Source organism: Annulohypoxylon truncatum (genome assembly GCF_022578515.1).
Source record: "Annulohypoxylon truncatum strain CBS 140777 unplaced genomic scaffold F4807scaffold_4, whole genome shotgun sequence".
NCBI classification, from domain to species: domain Eukaryota; kingdom Fungi; phylum Ascomycota; class Sordariomycetes; order Xylariales; family Hypoxylaceae; genus Annulohypoxylon; species Annulohypoxylon truncatum.
Genome location: NW_025953790.1, coordinates 118176 through 137201, shown reverse-complemented (window position 1 = coordinate 137201; position 19026 = coordinate 118176). Strand labels below are relative to the sequence as shown.

At 46.9% G+C, this 19026-nt stretch overlaps 5 protein-coding genes across 5 annotated transcripts; 1 reads left to right on the top strand and 4 right to left on the bottom strand.

The window, feature by feature from the left end:
- Positions 1 to 219: 219 nt before the first annotated feature.
- On the bottom strand, positions 220 to 1168 carry F4807DRAFT_456597 (alpha/beta-hydrolase; the record flags this gene model as incomplete). Its single annotated transcript, XM_048000899.1, has 3 exons — positions 220 to 582; positions 658 to 863; positions 943 to 1168. The coding sequence occupies 3 exons, from the start codon at positions 1166 to 1168 to the stop codon at positions 220 to 222; spliced, it is 795 nt and encodes a 264-aa protein (XP_047857777.1).
- Positions 1169 to 2125: 957 nt separating this feature from the next.
- On the bottom strand, positions 2126 to 2441 carry F4807DRAFT_410287 (uncharacterized protein). The gene has a single exon (XM_047996614.1). It carries the CDS (start codon positions 2428 to 2430, stop codon positions 2200 to 2202), a length of 231 nt encoding a protein of 76 aa, XP_047857776.1. The 5' UTR covers positions 2431 to 2441; the 3' UTR covers positions 2126 to 2199.
- Positions 2442 to 3454: 1013 nt separating this feature from the next.
- F4807DRAFT_410285 (alpha/beta-hydrolase) lies at positions 3455 to 4706 on the top strand. Its single transcript, XM_047996613.1, has 4 exons — positions 3455 to 3599; positions 3672 to 3742; positions 3809 to 4041; positions 4151 to 4706. The coding sequence occupies exons 1-4, from the start codon at positions 3571 to 3573 to the stop codon at positions 4565 to 4567; spliced, it is 750 nt and encodes a 249-aa protein (XP_047857775.1). The 5' UTR covers positions 3455 to 3570; the 3' UTR covers positions 4568 to 4706.
- F4807DRAFT_410283 (uncharacterized protein) lies at positions 4689 to 6979 on the bottom strand. Its single transcript, XM_047996612.1, has 8 exons — positions 6724 to 6979; positions 6421 to 6670; positions 6348 to 6369; positions 6046 to 6289; positions 5942 to 5956; positions 5666 to 5872; positions 5093 to 5595; positions 4689 to 5028 (listed from the first exon to the last, which is right to left on the bottom strand). Exons 1-8 carry the CDS (start codon positions 6733 to 6735, stop codon positions 4830 to 4832), a joined length of 1452 nt encoding a protein of 483 aa, XP_047857774.1. The 5' UTR covers positions 6736 to 6979; the 3' UTR covers positions 4689 to 4829.
- Positions 6980 to 8377: 1398 nt separating this feature from the next.
- Positions 8378 to 18719, bottom strand: F4807DRAFT_456594 (acetyl-CoA synthetase-like protein; the record flags this gene model as incomplete). Its single annotated transcript, XM_048000898.1, has 8 exons — positions 8378 to 8593; positions 8655 to 10027; positions 10095 to 10148; positions 10216 to 11715; positions 11786 to 12245; positions 12323 to 15075; positions 15165 to 18524; positions 18617 to 18719. 8 exons carry the CDS (start codon positions 18717 to 18719, stop codon positions 8378 to 8380), a joined length of 9819 nt encoding a protein of 3272 aa, XP_047857773.1.
- Between the last annotated feature and the right edge of the window lie 307 nt (positions 18720 to 19026).

Genomic DNA, 19026 nt, shown 5'->3' with positions numbered 1-19026 from the left:
CTCATTCTAGATGATGATCTAATATGTACTTAAGAGAGTAACGAGAAAGCAAATGTTACACTACAATGAATTATGAGCCTATCTTGAGACCAAATAATGTACAGAATAGATCGCTAAATCAATACAGGAGAAAAATTTATGAACCTTCGGAAAACGTCAGCATCCTTGCAGGCTTCGTATTGGTTGTCGATGCGAAAAAAGAGATAATATATCCTTCACCTAGAAAAGTTCGCACTTCTCTGCCGCGCGTTCAATCCAGTCGACCACTTCCTCTAGGGCAGTAATATTTGGGCAATGCCCGGCCTTAATAGACGTGACATCGACTTTATTCCCACTCTCCTTTTCAATTATCTCTATCCCACCTTTCTGGGTCTGGGGCAGGATACACAGATCCCCCTGGCACAGTAGATAAGACACCGGGACATCTTTGTATCCGGCATGTGTCAATTCATTGGTAAAGGAGGTTGATGAGTGGACTTGGAACATTTCAATCAATGCCTCCCTTTCAGCCTTATCGGAGTAGTCTGAGAGTACTACCGAAGCCGCTGCTGGTATATTCTTGATATAAAGCCAGCCCTTATCCTGTTGTTCCCACGTTAGAGGATGAATGGATTAACTACCTGCATAGGTAGGAACAGGAGAATGGAGGGGACCAACATCAGTTCCAAACTCAACGCGGTTTTCGTCAGGTAGCGTGCTAAGGATATTCGCAGATGACACTCCCAGGGGAGGTACCAATGCTGTCATATAAGCTAGTCTTACGATGCCGCCCGTCTTTCCTTGTTTTTGTCTCTCCGCTTTTGTTAGCCCCTTGGTGCTCTGGGTAACTGGGATGCCACCATATGAATGTCCGATGAGCATGACTATAGAATGTTCAGTTAATATTATACTAGTTACTCATAAAAGCAACCGATGATATCAGAAGTTTATGGACTTGCTCACCATCTTTACCCTCATCTGCGAGGATGGCTACCTCTTTGGCAATAAAAGCAGCATCGTCGTACATTGTTGGCGGTGTTTCCCTAGGTCTGTCTTTCAAGCCGACACTAGGTAAGTGTAACCCCTTGATCTCATAACCTTTAGCTGTGATGGCCTCGATAATGTTGTTGTCATACAATTCCGGAACCCCAAAGGAACCAGGGATAAGAACAATCGAAGGTTTAGCCATGTTTGAATGCATGCACTAACTCAAATGCTGAATCCTTAGGTACAGTCGATGCAAGGAAACTTCGGGGCAGAGTTTTGATCATTTGGAGAATATATACCTGTTTCATACCTTTGTATCAGAGTCGTATTTATAATCGACCCCATATTCGGAGTATGGTTCAACATATCGGGTCCGGTTACGTGAAATAGCGGCAGCCTCGGCTTAGCCGGTGAAATATATGCTCCGCGCAGCAGTTTGGCTTTGTTCTCTGCGGTAACATCACACCTCTATGCCGACCTACCTACCCACCGATCAATTCTATATGCGAGTTAGCTTACCCCAGACTACGGATTTGATCTACCTGATCTATCTGCTTCGGTCCGTCCAAAGGCACGGTGCTCCACACTGACTATACCTGATCCAAGCTAGTCAAATGGATACCTGACCTTACGGTGCAACGTCTATATAGATTCAAGTATCTTTTCGACACGAAGGAAGGCCCTCTGTCGACGACCTTGCTGTCGCTCCCCATACCTGCCCTAGCAGCCTGTTGATAGTCTTCTATACTCGCCAACGAGCTCTCCTGGTAGCTGAGTGGCAGGGTTATTAAGGACTGAATCGGGTATATCGATATCTATACCAAAATCGACGTCGTCGAACAAGGGTTGGTTTTCACAACTCATTATAATGTCAACGATGGCAAAGACTTCCTTCAGGAGCAACAGGTCCAAAGGGTACTTAACCCAGATCTGTGTAGGAGTTGTACTGTACGATTAAGTAGGTAGGTATCCATAGGACTAGCCTAGATTAGGTATAATCGATGTGGACCACCACGCCTTTAGACGAACCGATCCGGTTTAGTGTGTGGGGTAATGGTTACATGCGACATCAAGTTGGCACCTTACATAGTACGGTCTCAAGTATGCATACGCAGGTAAGAAGTTTATTCCCGACCTGTAGATCCAGATCTACTGTAATATCGAATGTGAGGTGTGGCTCGTATAAGAGTAGTTGCTCGAGTACACGTTGGTCTTTCGAAGCAACACCCACCGTCAGTCGGTGCCCCATACGCAATGCCAATTCCCTCGGGGGTAATCCATTCCATGTACGTAGTTGCATGCGCGTCGGCGATAATCTATTGAAAGAGGAAGCTCCATCGCCAAGGTCACTCTGGCCGAAGCCGACCTGTCGTAAGGGATGTCGATGATGATGATGATTGATGAGCTTGTTAACATCCCGAGGGACGTAAGTACAACCGGGATTGTAATTACACCACAGGACATCTGGAGTACCCTCCCTTATAGTATCAATGATGCGATTGGTGCGTCGAACCGCTCTTAGTCAATGTCCCTAGGTGCCACAACTCCGAGGCAAAACCGTACTCTTTATAAAAGTCATATTTAGTCCATGCAAATTGATTGCGTTTGTCTTCCCCGCGGTATCGCTTTACTGTTTCCCACATGTGAATGGCCCAGTCCCGAAGCATGGGGATCTGCCTAATGGCAGACACGCGAAAGCGAATCGAACGATCAAATAGACCTATAAACTCATGAATAAATAGAAAGCCTGGACATGTGCTAAATGGTTTGATATTCACTGTACACCACTAGCAATGGGTAGAAGTGTCTCCTTCGTTGTGAAAGCGCGCCGTCTAGGCGAAGATGAGCCGCCAACATCCATGTACCTATCCATCCATAGGATCTGGCCCACTTTATACAAGAAAGCACTATATTTATAGGGCTTACAGCGCTATAGCTCACTAAAGCTACAGCCCCTCAATAGCGAACACTCTTCTAGTGTACATATAATGTTTCAACCAATAGATGGATCAAATTGCAAAATGCTACGACCAATTAGAACGCCTTTCTTCTCAGGTCTCAATTCCTATGCTACTTACCTAGGTACCTACTTACCTATCTAAGGCTCTAAGCAGCGCTAACAATCAGAGAGTTGTTTATCACACCTCAGCGTAGAATCTACACGACCAACACAAGATTTCTGGCGACGAATTATACTACCTAGTCATAATTACTGTAGAGATTTCAGATTTGGGAATATTTCATGATCCGATGAAAGCCTGCATTTGACGTGGCGCCCCCTTTCCACCGCTATTTACCTAGTAGTTACGTGATTTGCAATTTTCTTACAAATACACCTTAGGTAATCATAAGCTTACATCTAATTACCCCTGAATTCTTCAGCATCAGTAATAGTGCATCAAGTTCGGAGATAATGCATGGTCCCATTATTACCTCCGTGCGGGACTAGTGAAGGCCGGAAACGATTTCTTCACACTTTGGTGAATATATCAGCTTTTCCTTCGGAGACTCGGGATAATTTCACTATTTCTGAAACTGTACCTATCATCAAGAACACTCACATCTAAGACTTACCTATTTTTGACACTTGGAATATAAGACAGCATGTCGAAACATAGCGATGCTTGCTGCAGGTGCGGGCCTCACACTTTTTCGACCGTTCAATAATTGAATACGATAACTAATACTAGGTATCAAATCGGCAGAATTCCCCCAGTCATTGTCGAGGGCTATGAGCCGAAAGGCACGTATGTCGAACTTAATGGCATTAAGACATGTAAGTTGTTCATAGATGATATGCTGGGAATAATGGTAAGAGTCCTAATGCGGAAATTGCACTTAGATGTAACTGGGCCTGAGAACTCGGATAAAGCACTCCTGTCAGTCTATGACATCTTCGGTTTTTTCCCGCAGACTATTCAGGGGGCAGACATTTTGGCAGATGGTGATGTGGAGAAGAAGTATCAAGTGTACATGCCCGATTTCTTCGAGGGCAACCCGGCCAAGATAGAGTGGTATCCACCAACAGACGACGAAAAGAAAGCCAAGTTAGGTAAATGGTTCGAAGGTGCTGTGGTATGTTCATCTCATATTTCTTAGGGGTAAATCTTTAACATGCATGAGGGGAAAAAAAAGATCTCATTCTATTACACGGCAACGCAGCTACTGACTCTGGATTCCCCAGTGGCCAAAGCATCTTCCTAAGGTTCCAGGCATCCTCGAGGCTGCTAAGAAACACAATCCTAATATTAGCTCTTGGGGCATCATCGGCTACTGCTGGGGTGGTAAGATGGCGAGCATACTTGCTGGTGACGAGGAGCCCCTTTTCAAAGCTGCTGTTCAGACGTCACCAGCCATGATCGATCCAGTAGATGCTGCAAATGTCAAAATCCCAATGATGATACTTGCATCCGAGGAGGAGTCTGCCGAAGATGTGAAGAAGTACGAAGAGGCCTTGAAGGGCCCAGGGCATATGGAAATATTTGGGGATCAACTGCACGGTTTTATGAGCGCTCGCGCTAATCTGGGAGAGGAAAATGCGAAATCCGAGTATGAAAGAGGCTATAAACTTGCCTTAGAGTTTTTCCGTGAACATTTGTAGCATTAGAATCATGCAAACAAATAAGTACCTACACTTAGTTGCGGAAGAACTCGCGGAAGAACTTATCACAAAACACCAAATCATTCCAAGATCGGATTTGCGAAAGGAACGTATCCAAGTACCCATTTATGAATTCAATATATAAAGTATGGTTTTTATGCAATTTCTCAGTGATGAATTTTCCAATTGTCCAGTCAACCAGCCCCCTATGCGCCTGATTTCGAATTACCCCTATCCGTAATTGTATACTTCCACCTAGTGATTAGTTATCCGATCGTACAACTCTGACTAAATCTAATATCTCCTCAAACGGAAACGAACTGTCGGCTAGATACATGCCACTGAATGTTCCGCAGCAAAGTCCTAGGTAAGCTAGGGACCTTTTTCTCATCTCCAGATCTCCGTACTGGACACCGTAAGTGATCACACATACAGAGATTATCATTAAACCACGCAAACGCCTTATCAGATACGTCGTTAGTAAACTGCAATGACATCGTGAATAGATGAAGGGATATAATATACCTTGCTAATGTTTTGTCTACGGTTACAATTTCGTTAGCGTGAGAGATGATCGTGTAGGCTGACTCCAAACACCTGCCAAGTGCGTCGGCTAACAAAAACTTGTGATCAGCTGTCGAATCTAGTGGCTCCGGATCCCGGCCAAGAGATTGTGACATGGTGTCCAGCAGAGGCGGGAGCCAGGGCGCGAATAAAAGGTAAACGCATTCGTGGTAACAGCAGAATAAACGTAGCATCACAGCGGCATCGTCCTCTTCGTGAAGGCTCTCAAATCGCTGGCCGACGATGAGGTGCTTTTCATGGTCCGACAAACACCGACGCCATTGCCCCAAAGCCGATACGCAAGCCTGCAATTCCATCGTGGTCTTTGCCGACATTGGCTGGCCATGCACATGACTAAAACCCCTGGCAAGTAGCCCTGCTGCCGCTACCTGAAGAGCTAATGAGTCATGTTTTTCCGGATCAGGCGTCGTAGGAAGATGATTTATGAAGTCGGAATGGAGTAACTTGAAGACGTTAGTATCAGGGATAATGACACTATACATGCTGAGGAACGCAGTCGAAAGTGTTGTGTACCGGAGGAATCCCACAATGCACAGAAGAATTGGTCTCTAGACAGTACAGAACCCAGACGGTGCGTTTTGCGAGCTTCTGATCGTCTGCGTGTCTGAACGTTTTCCGGATTACATTCGAATCAGTAAATCGCAGATCTCGAACGCAGCGAACTCCCAAGCTCAGGATCTCGGGGAGCCTAGAATCGTTTATATTCGAGGCAATGATGCTCTAGTCGAAGTTAGACATGGGCGTGATGACATTTACCTATGCCTACCAGGTAGCAAGAAAGATACGTACAAGCAGTACAGCTGTCTGCAGAAGTGGGGAGAAATGCACCATACGTTAGTCCTGGTCCTTGTGTAAAATCGAACCTCTTAGAATTAAAGCGAGGGGGACTCAACTTGAAGTTTTAGCAGGCTATTGCGCGCTTCATGCAGATTGTGCCATCCATCCAAGGCTGCTTGAAGGTGTTCCGTATCACTCAGCGAAGAATCCCGTCTTTCCGCAGCTTGGTTTCGCAACGACTCAAGTCCCATTGTAATGATGGCATCGCTGAAGAGGGATGATAGGACTGCTTCCGAGGATGTTTCTCGTGCCTCTGACAAGCGCTTGTCGAGATCTGCCTTTCGCACAAACATTCGAACACTGTTACATATTATTAATGAATCCGTACTGGCAGTATGGATAGGGCGATCGCACTTACTCTGCGTTACTCTCGAAGCAAGCTGAGTGAACATTTAGTTGAAGCTTCAAGTTTCGTATCCCATGAGACTTACCTTCAACGTATCTCCTAATAGTCGCATCGTTCTCTCCTACCCAGAGTGAACGAACATTCTTAATGCCGCCTCTAAGACTAGAAGACGACGGTTTCCGGGGATGTCCGCTAGATGTTAGGTTGTGTAGTATTCGACATATTTCGCGATGCTTATTCGAGTCTTTGCGTGGAGGAGGTAACTTTGCTAAACCGAAGGACGTAGAGGAACGAAAGTCGATTTCTGCACCTTCTCGACAATATTCTAACAACTCCTTCAAGAACGCTTAGTCTCCTGCTCCAACACTGTTCATGGACGATAACATACATGCGGAACCATAGAAGTGATCCTCCGTTCAAAAATTGGCGATGAAGGAGCGTGGGCAGTGTCGATGTTTATGCCGTCCCCGAAATTCCCTATCTCTAGCGGTAGAGGTGCGAATGCTGTGGAATTAAATACAGGGTGTCGTGAACTTGAAATTCCCTCCGTGGCATCGTGTTCATATTGGAGAGAAGGATGAGCGATGTGCTGACTCTCCGAAGTATTCGGGATTGAACCAGTCTCTGGAGAAAGTAGAAAATCGAAATCCGTAGCGTCTAAAGAGAACATCATGGAAGAGTTATCTGTCAGCAAAGAAGGCTGCGGCCCAGTGGTAATCCCTATGCTCTCGCTCCCTACGGATCTTGGCGATGAATCTCTGTCCTGGTCCAAGCGGTCCAACGCGTAGGGCGGGTCTGACGCGTGTAGATCAAACTCCCGGCTGGAAGAGGCTTTCCTTTGTCGGGGCTCATAATTACAGACGAAACCGCTCCGCTTTGAATGTAAATCAGCGACGAGCTACGGTAGTGATGGGTATGGATGTCCGTACATCACATGCAGAGCAAGGTGTTCCTCCATTGCCTTTTCCCAATTCCCGAATCAGCGTCATTCTGGTACAGTCACGACTAGGTAATTAGATATACCTACAGCGGATCTTCCTGAGCTTACATCCTTTGCAAGCTCCACGACGCCTCGTGATAGTTCTCGGCGATTTTTCTGTAGCGTTCGTCTGGTCGGCGATCGAAGGGAGCATCGTCTAATTCCGCGATGCTTGGCATGGTTTATGAGCTTTAGAAACTAGTTAAGACAAGATTTCGAGCTACTGCTGCGCGCTAGGCCCGTTTATACTAGAGAAGGATCCTGCGGGAGGCATCGTCAGTAGCGAGTAAGAACTGACGGAAGCTAGCGGTGAAGCTAATTCGATCCCTCACATCGTAGCGCCAGAGCAGGGAATACATGTAGCCTATAGGGAACAAATAGGCGATTAGTAGCTTTAACGCCGAGAACCTAAACTAGACTACGTACACCTATTATTCCATACCCAAGGTAGGAGGTAGGTATGAAATAACTTGATAGGTAGGTAGGTAGGTAGATCTTACTATAAGTACCTACCTAAGCAATCCCCAAACCTCATTTATTAGATATCGGGGGTTTCCTTCATCCTATTATTTATTCGTGTTTTGAACTTTTCCGTCTTTTCTATGACGCGTATTTGCCAGCTGCATACTGGTTAGTTATACGAAATATACCCAGGCTAAGCCTTGGCAGGTGAATACATGCGTAACTCCCCTCGCGTCGCTAATTGTATCCCAGTAAAGGTAAGCGTCTACGCCTCAATCTCACTTCGATCTGAGGGGTAAAAAAGGGGTATTATTCGCCTATCGTACGGTTTCTATTACAGTTTGGAAATAATACCAGTATTTCTAAATTTGCTTACATTTTGACGTGCTTTGATCGCGCCACCGGTGTGATCTTGCAGCTTGCCCGTTTCCCCAGCCAGCTTTAACCAACCGGGCACGCGGCGGCTGCAGCTCAACGCGGAGTAACTTGTTATAAATCATGTCGTCACCCGTTAGTTCTTACAATGTGCGGAAGGAACTTTGCTTAGATAAGCAATAAATTAGTAAGATGAATCAAAATAAGAGCCAACCCATTTGCAGGATTATATGGCGATAGAAGCAGCTTTCTCCTTTGACATATGACCCAAGAGCCGGTCCACAGTCTGATATTCTCTGCTGATCAAACACGTGATGATTTTCGTGTAGACATTTGCCATTTGTTGAACGCTTTCTGTAGAGTGTATACATTCGTAATAAGTCAGAGCCGCATCCAGAGTGGCTGCGTCCCCAACTTCGTTGAAGCTGATAATGATTTGTTGCTATAACTTCTGAGTCAGCATATCTTTTTCCTTGGTGGCATGTATGGGTTTGTCTCCTCACCTCATGGGGGTCTTGCTTGAGAATCGGTCGGATATTCATGACTGGTTTTGGCCCTGAGTGTTTCACTTTCCGATAGTTGAAAAGGGTGTTGAAGAGCATGCAGGTGGACGGTCGGAAACCAAGTTGGTGCTCAACAGTTGTGAGGTCAAAGACTTTATGAGCCATGTCGACGGTATTTTCGTGTTGTAATTTCTGAATCGTTTCAGTGAGAGGTGATGCTGGGGTACCCCTATTTCCTAGGACCACGTATGTAACTAAAATGGATAGCATCGGGCCCACTATCTCGTCAACGTCGTTAATATCAATGTCTCGGTCAGAAGTAAGATGCCCAAAGCACACAGACTCTTGGCCTGTATAAACACCAAGCAATACTGCCCAAGCGAATTGAAGTAATGTAGAGACCGTTACTCGCGTCGCCCGGCAATATTGATGCATGTTTCCATCGATGTCGATTTTGAAGTTAATCGTAGACGGACCCTCAACAGAGATTGAGGTATCGTGAAGTAACGCACATGTAGAGGGTAGAATTGTCGGTTCTACTCCATGTAGCTTTTGTATCCAGAAGTCGGTACTAGCGCGGGAATCGCGCGATTCTATGTCATGAACATAAGTCGCAAACTGGGGAAGGTTCTCAGGCAAGGAGTGACCTCGATAAGACATATCCCAGTCGTAAAGCACGTGCGAGAGTGAGACATGGTCAATCAGCATATGACCCATCAGCAAGTGCATATATACTCGCCCTTTTTGGGTGGTGAAGAGAGTGAGCCATAGTAGCGGTGTTAAAGATACCTCAGAAAGACTCGTTTTCACCTGTTTGGTCTTCTCGATACTCGCATTCAAAGCGTCTTGCTCCGTAGCGACCTCAAATAGTTCACATGCTGCGGCTGATTCATCTAGGACGACTTGATATGCATTGTTACCCCCTTTCTCAAGATGTATTGCCGTACGGAGGATGTCATGTCGTGCCACTGTTGCGCGCCAGGCTTCTAGAAGCCGACGAGTAGGAGCGGCAAGGTTCTCCCCAAATGACTGGTAACCTCCGATTTCCGCGAATAAGTTGTAGAGATAAGGCCTCTGGGAAGACTTGTAGAGAGCTGAAGTCGTTCTGAACTGAAAAGGGGTACCAGGAAGAACAGATAAGATCTTGGAGCGATTACTGAAGTTGGTCCCGTACTTGGACACTATATATTCGACGGATGGAAGCGTTGTGATGCCTCTACCTAGGACCTTCGACTGTGCCTTGGTAGAAACAGAGTCTGGTAGCTCGCGAGATGTAAGCACTAATGCCAGTTCTCGAATGCTATTGCTTCTCAATACATCCTGCGTCTTGACGGGTATCCCGGCTTGATTCAAGAAGCGCGAGACGTTCATGGCTGAGTTGAAAACAAGTTAGGATGGGGTTCTAAAGTCTCAAGACGGTATCGAATGTAGGTGACGTACCTGATATTGAGTCTCCGCCAAGAGCAATGAAATGATCATCTACATCAATGAGGTCTAGGTAGTATGCGTCAGCCTTTATGAAATACCATAGTAGCAGGCTCCCAAGCTCAAATGTACATACCTGCGGGAATTGCTAAGACTTGAGACCAAGCATCTCTCACCAACTTTTCGGCATCAGATTTGACCCCGGAACCTGAGCTTCTCGAGCTTCTCATAAGTTGACGAGCAAGAAGTAGCGTTGGTTCGTCGATTGCTTCTAACCAACTATTCACCTGTTTCCTATCTAGCTTGCACGAGGGCAAAATTGGCATGGTTTTTACCACACACCAAGTATGAGGGACCATGTATGATGGAAGCCTGGTTGAAACAAAGGACAGTGTTTGGCTTAACAGTTCCGATAGAGTCGATTGATCAGTTTCACTCAAATTCCGGTGATGGTTTACGAGTTGGATTGTGTCATCACGGGAGACGGTTGACTGAGCTATTTGGAATGATCGTGTGAGACTTAGCACGGTAACTAGGCGATCTTGTAGCAGTCCAGACTTGGGTTGCAAAACCAAGCCATGGCGGACATTTGGAGACAACTCGAGCTGGCTTTCTACTTCCCTGAGTTCGACTCGTTGTCCGCGAACTTTGATCTGCGTGTCTCGCCGCCCGAGAATTCGTAAGGACCCATCCTCAGCGTAACGCACTAGATCCCCGGTGCGGTAGACTCTTTTTGGTTTCCCATCGAACCAATCCTGAATGTGTGGGAAAGCCTTTTCCGTCTCGGCCGGTCTATTCAAGTAACCACGACAGAGAATGGGCCCTTCGAGTACCAGCTCGCCAACCGCGCCTATAGGTACTAGTCGCTGAGGATCATGCGGATCGGTTACTCGTCCATGACAACCGACAGGCCAACCAATATTTGACGAGTCAGAAAATTCATCAAAGGCCGATCCGACAGTGCTCGTTACAGTACATTCGGTTGGCCCATAGCTGGGACGCATGTGCACCTTTGGACTCCAAAGCTTGATTAGCGATGCATTCATCGGCTCGGCATGAACCGTGATAAACTTTAAAGGAGGAATCAATGTGTCCGGGTTGAGAGTTTGCAAGAGTGATGGTGTCAAGGCAGCCCAATTGACACGAGCGCTTTGCATGAAGGAAGACAGTTCTTCTGGGCTCAGCCGATGGTCATCCGATGGCACACAAACGCAGGCACCGGCGACCAGAGCGGTGAATATCTCCTCCATAGATGCATCAAAGACGAAACTGCTAAATTGTAGGATGCGAGACGATGGAAGGATCTGCAACCAGGTTGTATTTGCTGCCATGGCCGAGCAATAATTCCGATGTTCGACAACGACGCCTTTCGGTTCGCCTGTGCTCCCGGAGGTGAATATCACGTAGAGCGCATTGGAAGGCTTTGTATGTTGATCTCGGACTTTATATTCAACTTCGTCCATCTTATCATCATAGGATGGGAACGATTCGTTACCAATAGTAAGTGTTGTTGGTACCAATAATTTCATCACCCCCTGATTGCGGATAGAGGCGATTGCCACTCGCGGGGCGGTAAGTCCGATGATTTTCTGCTTTCGAGAAGCAGGGCTTGAGGGATCAAGGTGGACGAATGTAGCTATATTGCACCGGTTAGCCTAGATTGGTACGCGAATGTATATTTTGTTAGTCTGATGCACATTACGCACCTCCTGCTTTTGTTACGCTAAGCATTGCGACAATGCCCCATATAGATTTCTCAAAACACAGAGGGACAATCTCTTCAGGTTGGACAGAAAGGTCAATTAACCTTCGTGCTATTTTGTTGGTCAACCCCTCCAATTCTCCATACGTTAAGCGCCCATCCCATGCGTGGATGGCCTGTCTCTCCGGAATGCTGAGAGCTGTTGCCCGGAAGAGGTCATGGACGCATTCTTCTCTGGTCTGAAGCTCGAGCTTATCCCAGCGCTGGATTTGTTTCCGGTCTTGATCGCCAACTAGATCAACGTCCGAAACAAGAAGGTCTGGGTTGGCTATGACGTTCTTCAGGACATTCGCATATGCTGAAACGACCCCTTCGGCTTGTTGGGAGGAGACTAGGCTTGTGTCGTACTCTAGAGATAGTCCATACTCGCCCTCATTATCGGTGACCGTCAAAGCAAGCCCGTACTTGGAGGTTGAAATGTTAGCGTCTGTTACAATGTCCGCAGCGTGACAACGATATCCATGTACTTAAAAACACATACCTCAGTGGTATCTAACCCTTTCACAAGCTCCACTTTGGACATTCCACTTTTCGACCCAAGCGCATATGTCTCTAGCTTCTGAATATTGAGGATCGTATTGAAATTGGGGCTCTGGTTCTTGTATCGGGCCGCGTGTCGTATCTGTGCAAGAGAGAGTGTCTGCCGGGAGAGGTGTTCAATATAGTCGGCTTGTAATGACTTGGCCACTTCGATGACTTTCATATTTCGGCTTATCTCGCTTCTAATCGGAAGCATATTGGCAACAGGCCCAACAGCGTCTTGTATGCCGGATATTGGGAGATCTCTTCCTGATGACAGGCATCCGAAGAGGATACTCTCTGAATTTATATAGACCCTTAGGATCAAAACCCAGGCTAGTTGAAATATATTCGACACTGTAAGATCGTGGGAACGACATAGTTGTCGTATATCGGCTTCCAGACCATGCATCTGCAGTGACACACTCGAACGTGGCGATGTGACCGTTGCCTGGGAATCATTTGTGTAGCAGAGCTTTGGGAAGTTACAAGTCGCAGCCCCCTCGAGATAAGCAGCCCAGTAGCTTCTTGCTTGATCGGTGTCTTGGCTGCTCACGTATCGAATGTAGTCACGGTAGTAATGCTGCGGGTTCCAGTACGTGTCAACAATCCCATCAAACCCATTCACAATATCCCGCATCAGAATCTGCGTACTCGTACCATCTGTGAGAAGATGACTCTTCGTAAGGATAATGTACATCGTCTTATCGTGAGTTTCGCAAACCATGAGGCGATGTAAAGGAACACCGTCAAGGGGCGATTTCAATGATTGATTCTCTGACTCGAACAGACTACCCCTGAGCTCGTCCATATTAACATCCCCCTTGACTAGCACTACCGGATCAGTATGACGTAAAACGACCTGAACGTAGTCTCCTGCGTCACTTTCGACAAAAATAGTTCGTAGAATAGCATGTTTTCGGACCATTCGGAGCCAGATCTCTGCAAGTTGCGCACTTTCCACCGTTCTCCCCTCGGCAGGGGTGAATTTTAGAAGAAACGTTTGATTATATGCCGAAGACGTGTCCGAATCCCTTAATAGACTCGCGATAAGACCTTCCTGCATAGGCGAACATGGGTACATGCTTTCAATTTCGTCGAGAGGCAGACCCAAGCTCGTGACCTTTGCGAGCGCTTTCTGTTTGTCAACGCCGAAGCATGTGAGCTCAGGTTGAGCTACGGGAATTCCCTCGCGGGTCAAAGTGGGCAGATTCGTTAAGTCTTTGATCAATAGTAATAGGTTTTCCTTGATTTTAAACGGCCATAAGGCGAGCTCATGCTGGTAGTCCATCTTCCGGTTCCATTCGACCTCAATGGACAGCGCGCCATCTTCAACAGCGGCAACAATTGTAATCAAAGCATACCTCTCTGATTTCTTTCGCTGTTCTCGGCGCATTTCCGAAAGACCTGAGAGAAGTTCTATATCATTACAGCGTCTAAAGACAGAATTGTGGCGCTCGAATTGCTGGTAAGCGCCTAGAAAATTCAGGACAATCTCAGCAGACGCGTGATATTCACGATATGCGTCGACTCCTTCCGGTTGGAAAAAACGCGACGTAAAATAATCGAGGCCCTTCGATGGTATATTTTCTCTGAACCTTTTGATACGTTCCAGGGCTGTCACCCTGGCGTTTGGCTCTCTACCGTCTAGGGCTCGTATTGCCACGGGGGTCAGTGTCGTGAACCATCCTACAGTGCGGGAAAGGTCAATGGCGTTACTGGGAGATTCCCTTCCATGACCTTCAACGAAGATAGCTGGCGATGTGCGTCCTGGAAACAATTCGGAGAAGGACGTTATGATTGCTGCGCACACGACGTCCACTTGATCGTATTCCAACTTGTCGCAGGCGTCTAACAGATTTGCCATATCTGGTCGTTCAATCTTGAAACTTGCTACGGTGGCATCTCCGAATAAATTTGGGGTCTTCTCCATAGCCCAGTATCCTAGATCTATTTCGAATTTGTCTTCGGGGAGAACGCATGATTTCCGAATGCCTTGTGAGTAGATACGTTGTACTTGACACCATGATTGAAAAGAGATTGGCTCCGGTTGGATGGAGTTTCCATTTTCAATGAAGTCTTCGAGATCTTGGAAAATTGCCCTCCATGAGACCATATCTACGACTAGATGGTGTATGGTGATTGAAATTGTAGTCGATGAAGTTGATCGGAAGACATCTACTCCCATGACTGGCCCCCTAAAAACGTCCACGGTAAATTTAGTCTCAGAAATACGGCCGATTTTGAACGCAGTAGTCCCATCTTGATGAAACCGAATGGTAAAGGCCGACTCGGTGGACGGAAGAGGCACCACATGTTGTGTCCAGACGGGTTCTCCGGCAGTTATCTCCCGTGTGAACCTGGCCAACAACATCGGATGAGCTGTCACAAGGGCATTCAAAGCCGCAATGATCGCATTGTCGGGAAGGTCCAACATTGTATCCACAACCATTGTCTGTTGGTCCAAACAATCGGCGTCCGGTGCAAATTGCAAACTTAACTGCTGAATCGGCGAAAGTTCCCATGGCACGCCAATAACGGTGCTTGTGAGTTTAATGTCCCGGAATTTCGCGTCTAGATCATTGGACGCTGTATCTTGAATACGAGCTGCTATTCGTTCAATGGTACGTAGTCGAAGAATATCGGCTGCGGCGATGCTGATGGACTGTTTTCTCAATTCGCTACTCAGCATCATAGCCGAAATTGAGTCGCCCCCTAAATCAACAAGTTAGGGGCTTCCTAGCTCTGGTACAAATGATCCGAGAAACCGACAGAGGGATGTGAAGAGACATTCAGAGACTTACCTGAAGAGAACCAAGAAGTATTCCAATTTACGGAGCTTTCGGGCACGTTAAGCACATGGCACCAGACCCTCTTAAGCGAACATTCTACTTCAGTACCCGGCCGGTCTTGATTTGGTCCATCAATCTGAGTGACGAGATTTCGATATAACTCTTTGCTCATATGTTCCATGTAATATTTAACACGTCTTCGGTCTAATTTTCTAGATGAATTCATTGGTATATGACGGACAAAGACGAATAGATCTGGTAACATGTAAGCTGGCAATCGATCCCCTAGCCAATCGTGGAGAGTCTTCGCAGTCTCAGCCACTTTGCTAGGCTCCAAGTTCGCTAGTTGTATATCGTCGCTTGTATGATCAAGAGGTGACTTCGAGCTCGGTTTCAATGAGACGGTAGCTATCAAATGCTCTGCTCCAGGTCCTAATTTGGGGACGACGACGACCGCGTGTAATACTGAACTCTGCATTAACAGCTGGCTTTCAATTTCACCGCACTCTATCCTCTGTCCACGAATCTTGACTCTGCTATCGGCCCTTCCAACGAAGTGGAGGCTGCCCTGCTCATCGTATCGGACCATGTCTCCAGTACGATAAAGCCTCTTCTCTGGCGCCCAGGAAACACGGGTAATAAAAGCAGACTCCGTTCCAGAGGTTTGTCCCAAATAACCCTGAGCCAGGATAGGGCCTTCCATCAGCAGCTCCCCAACGGCTCCGATGGGGTAGAGAGTGTTAGGGTTATTCGGGGCAGTTATCCAAGTCGCGCAGCCGCTAAAGGTCTTCCCTATATTGGTGGCATCGCGATGTATAGAGACGTCGGTATTGATTGTACTCGTAACAGAACACTCTGAAGGTCCATAGACCTGTATCAAATGCCTCCCTGAGATTGCCCACTCGCGTACATTACGGTCAGTCATAGGCTCACCTCCAAGAACCACCGTCGTCAATGATGGGGCCGAATTTGGAGGGATCATATCGATCATAGAAGGTGTGATATGAAGCCAATTTGCCCCTGATCGATTGATAAACTCGACTAAGCCCGTCTCGCGTTCCGTTTCGGTGGGAACACAGAGACAAGCCCCCGTAATAAAACTTGTCAAATGGTCCTCCATACTTGTATCGAATGCGTATGACGCGAACTGCAACACTAAAGATCCTGGTCCGATGCTTATTCCATCGGCATGAGTACGAGCTGCATGCGCGTAAGCTCTATGACTGACCACAACCCCTTTCGGATTGCCAGTAGATCCGGAAGTGAAGATGATATATGCTGGATCGCTCGGCTGTACCACTGGCAAAAGCGTAGATACATTGTCGACCGCTGTTTTAGTGTTTTCATCCCGGAAGCCTTCAATACTAGGCACTAGGATATGCCGGTAAGCTGAACGCAGTTTTTCTGAATAACTCGCAGAAGTGAGGACGAGACCGAAAGATTCAGTGATACCCAGCTGCTCGAGAAGCCGTTGTATTCGAGGTAGCGGGTTGGAGATATCTATAGGCACAAATGCCCTGCCACACTTCAGGACTGCCAGTAATGAAACTGAGTACAAGGCAGACTTTTCAAAGAATAATGGAACGAAGCGTTGTTCATGACTCAGAGAATCAACCAGCTGGATTGCTAGACGAGTCGACATGTAGTTCAGATATTCGTAACTGAGCGTCTCTCCAGAAAAGTATATCGCAGGTGCCCTGGGCGTGCGAAATGCGGTTTCTTCAATAAGTCCATGTACTGTGGCGTTCGGAAGCGATATCCCATTCAGTGTTTCTCGGTTCCATTCAATGACCTGCTGCCTGTCTGAAGGACTAATCTCTTGAAGCTGCCCAACAGGGTCGTCGGTGTTCGCCGCATCTATGAGACTCTCGATCATGGAAACAAAAGTTGTAGTCACACATTCTGCCATTTTCGTAGAGAGTAGGCTCGTAGAGTATGTTAGTTGCATCTTCGTGGCAACGTCTGAATACATGGCCTGCACAGATAGGCCAAAGTCGGAGGCATTGAAATTACTCCTCAACTTCAAGGGAAGTTCATCATTCTCATCGACGAGCAAAGGCGCATATTGTATAGTCATAATCGTGTTGAACAATTTACTTTCTGAGGCGCCGAGAAGTTGTTGGACACGCATGAATGGCACCTCCTGAAATGGTAGCGAGTTGGCGAAGTCCCCCTGAATGGTTTCAATCATGCTCCTGAGAGTCTGGTTCGTCAAACTTACTCGGCGAACGACTAGGTTTACTAGTGGCCCACACATCAACTCGACTCCATCTATTGATATATCACGTCCCGAGCAGGTATAGCCGAAGCAAACTTCATCACTCCCCGTGTAAGCCCGTAGAAGGAGTGCCCATGCTGCTTGGAGAGCAGTTGAGATCGTAGTCTCCAGTCTGGCACAAAACTCGCTGAGCTCCTTATGCCGCACAAAGGGAAATTCCACAACCTGGCAGTGTTCTTGTAGTCTTGGCTCCGCCAACAGACCGCCTGTCCAGAGTGAGGGAAAGTTGCAAGACTGTGCACCGCTTAGGTATGACTTCCAGTAGCTAAGGCCTTCATCTAAGTGCTGTTCTGCTCGTCTATGATTAATAAATCCGCTGTATCCTGGCGCAGCATCAAGGATCGAACCGCCTGCTAGAGCGCAAAGCTCGGTAACCGTATTGACAAGTGAAGTTCCATCGCTTATCATGTGGCTCTGATCGAATACGCAAAAATGCTGGCCATGTTCGGTGCGGTAAACTGTAAGTCGATGAGGTGGTCCCTTTGGAAAATCTTGGGGATTCATGCAACTCTCTTGATAGAGGGCCAATACAGCCGCATAGTCCTTGCACTCGGTATGTTCGAGGTTGCAGTGTGCCTTCTTAAGAACGACAGCATCGAGTATTCTTGAAGAGCTGTTGTCCGTAGATGGGACAAAAACAGCACGTAGGGTCTCATGGCGATCTACAACGGACTGCCAAGATGATTCCAATACATCATTCGTGATAGTAGACCCTATTTCGAATAGCGCGTGGATTCGATAGAGATGCTTCCCCCTAGTTTCTCTAGCCACGTATATACTCTCTTGCATAGGACTGCAAGGATACACGTTTTCGACAAGCTCATCCAATGCTTCAGGGCCGCAACCTTGAAGACCGAGTTCTTCGAGAATTACATCCCAGGAATAATCCAAAGGAATAAGAGGGAAACGTCCATGTACGTCCGTAGCTATGCGTCTCTTCTCCTTCTTCTGAGACCGCTTCGGGCGATCATTCAGAAGGCGTTGTCCCGCAGCTATACTAGTGATAGTCTTTCGAGCAAATATATCTCGAAGCGCCAGTCGAATACCCAATCGATCACATTTTCGTTTGAGCTTAATTGCTTTAAAAGAATCGCCTAGCAACGGTAGCTGTTAGCACGTGGGGTCCGCTGCTTAGATACGTATCTCAATATAAACTACCTAGGTTTCGGTCCGGGGAACTGCTCACCTCCTAATGCTATGAATGATTCTTCAAGGCTGATTTGGTCTTCGGGGATTGATAACACTTCCGCATATAACTGAAGCAACAACTGTTCCACGGGATTATTCATGGTTCCGACTGTTATCTTCTTTGGGGGGACAAGAAAGGAAGGTGTCCTTGCTGGCATGAATATCAAAAGGACATAGGAGCTTAGAGCAACAACCATTCTATAGATGTCGTATCTTTCCGGCGGCATACCGCCGGAAAGCATTTCTTACTGGGACCGCTGCTGCGCGGATAAGGATCCAGATAATCCGATATCCTAGTACCCCAGCTCTAGCTATACGGACGATACCCCGATGCTTATACAAATCAACTCATTCTCACCCCCAAGTTCGAACACCTGCTTACCTAATAGGTTCGAACTTCCACTTCGT

Excerpts from the sequence above, each read along its gene's own strand:
- F4807DRAFT_410285 (XM_047996613.1), top strand. The coding sequence starts at position 3,571 with ATGTCGAAACATAGCGATGCTTGCTGCAG. Across the intron at positions 3,600-3,671 it reads CATAGCGATGCTTGCTGCAG|AATTCCCCCAGTCATTGTCG; the intron begins GTGCGGGCCTCA and ends TCAAATCGGCAG. Across the intron at positions 4,042-4,150 it reads AATGGTTCGAAGGTGCTGTG|TGGCCAAAGCATCTTCCTAA; the intron begins GTATGTTCATCT and ends TGGATTCCCCAG.
- F4807DRAFT_410283 (XM_047996612.1), bottom strand. Across the intron at positions 6,290-6,347 it reads TGCTTCGAGAGTAACGCAGA|TGTTCGAATGTTTGTGCGAA; the intron begins GTAAGTGCGATC and ends AATATGTAACAG. Across the intron at positions 5,596-5,665 it reads TGCATTGTGGGATTCCTCCG|TTACTCCATTCCGACTTCAT; the intron begins GTACACAACACT and ends AACGTCTTCAAG.
- F4807DRAFT_410287 (XM_047996614.1), bottom strand. The coding sequence starts at position 2,430 with ATGTCCTGTGGTGTAATTACAATCCCGGTTGTACTTACGTCCCTCGGG.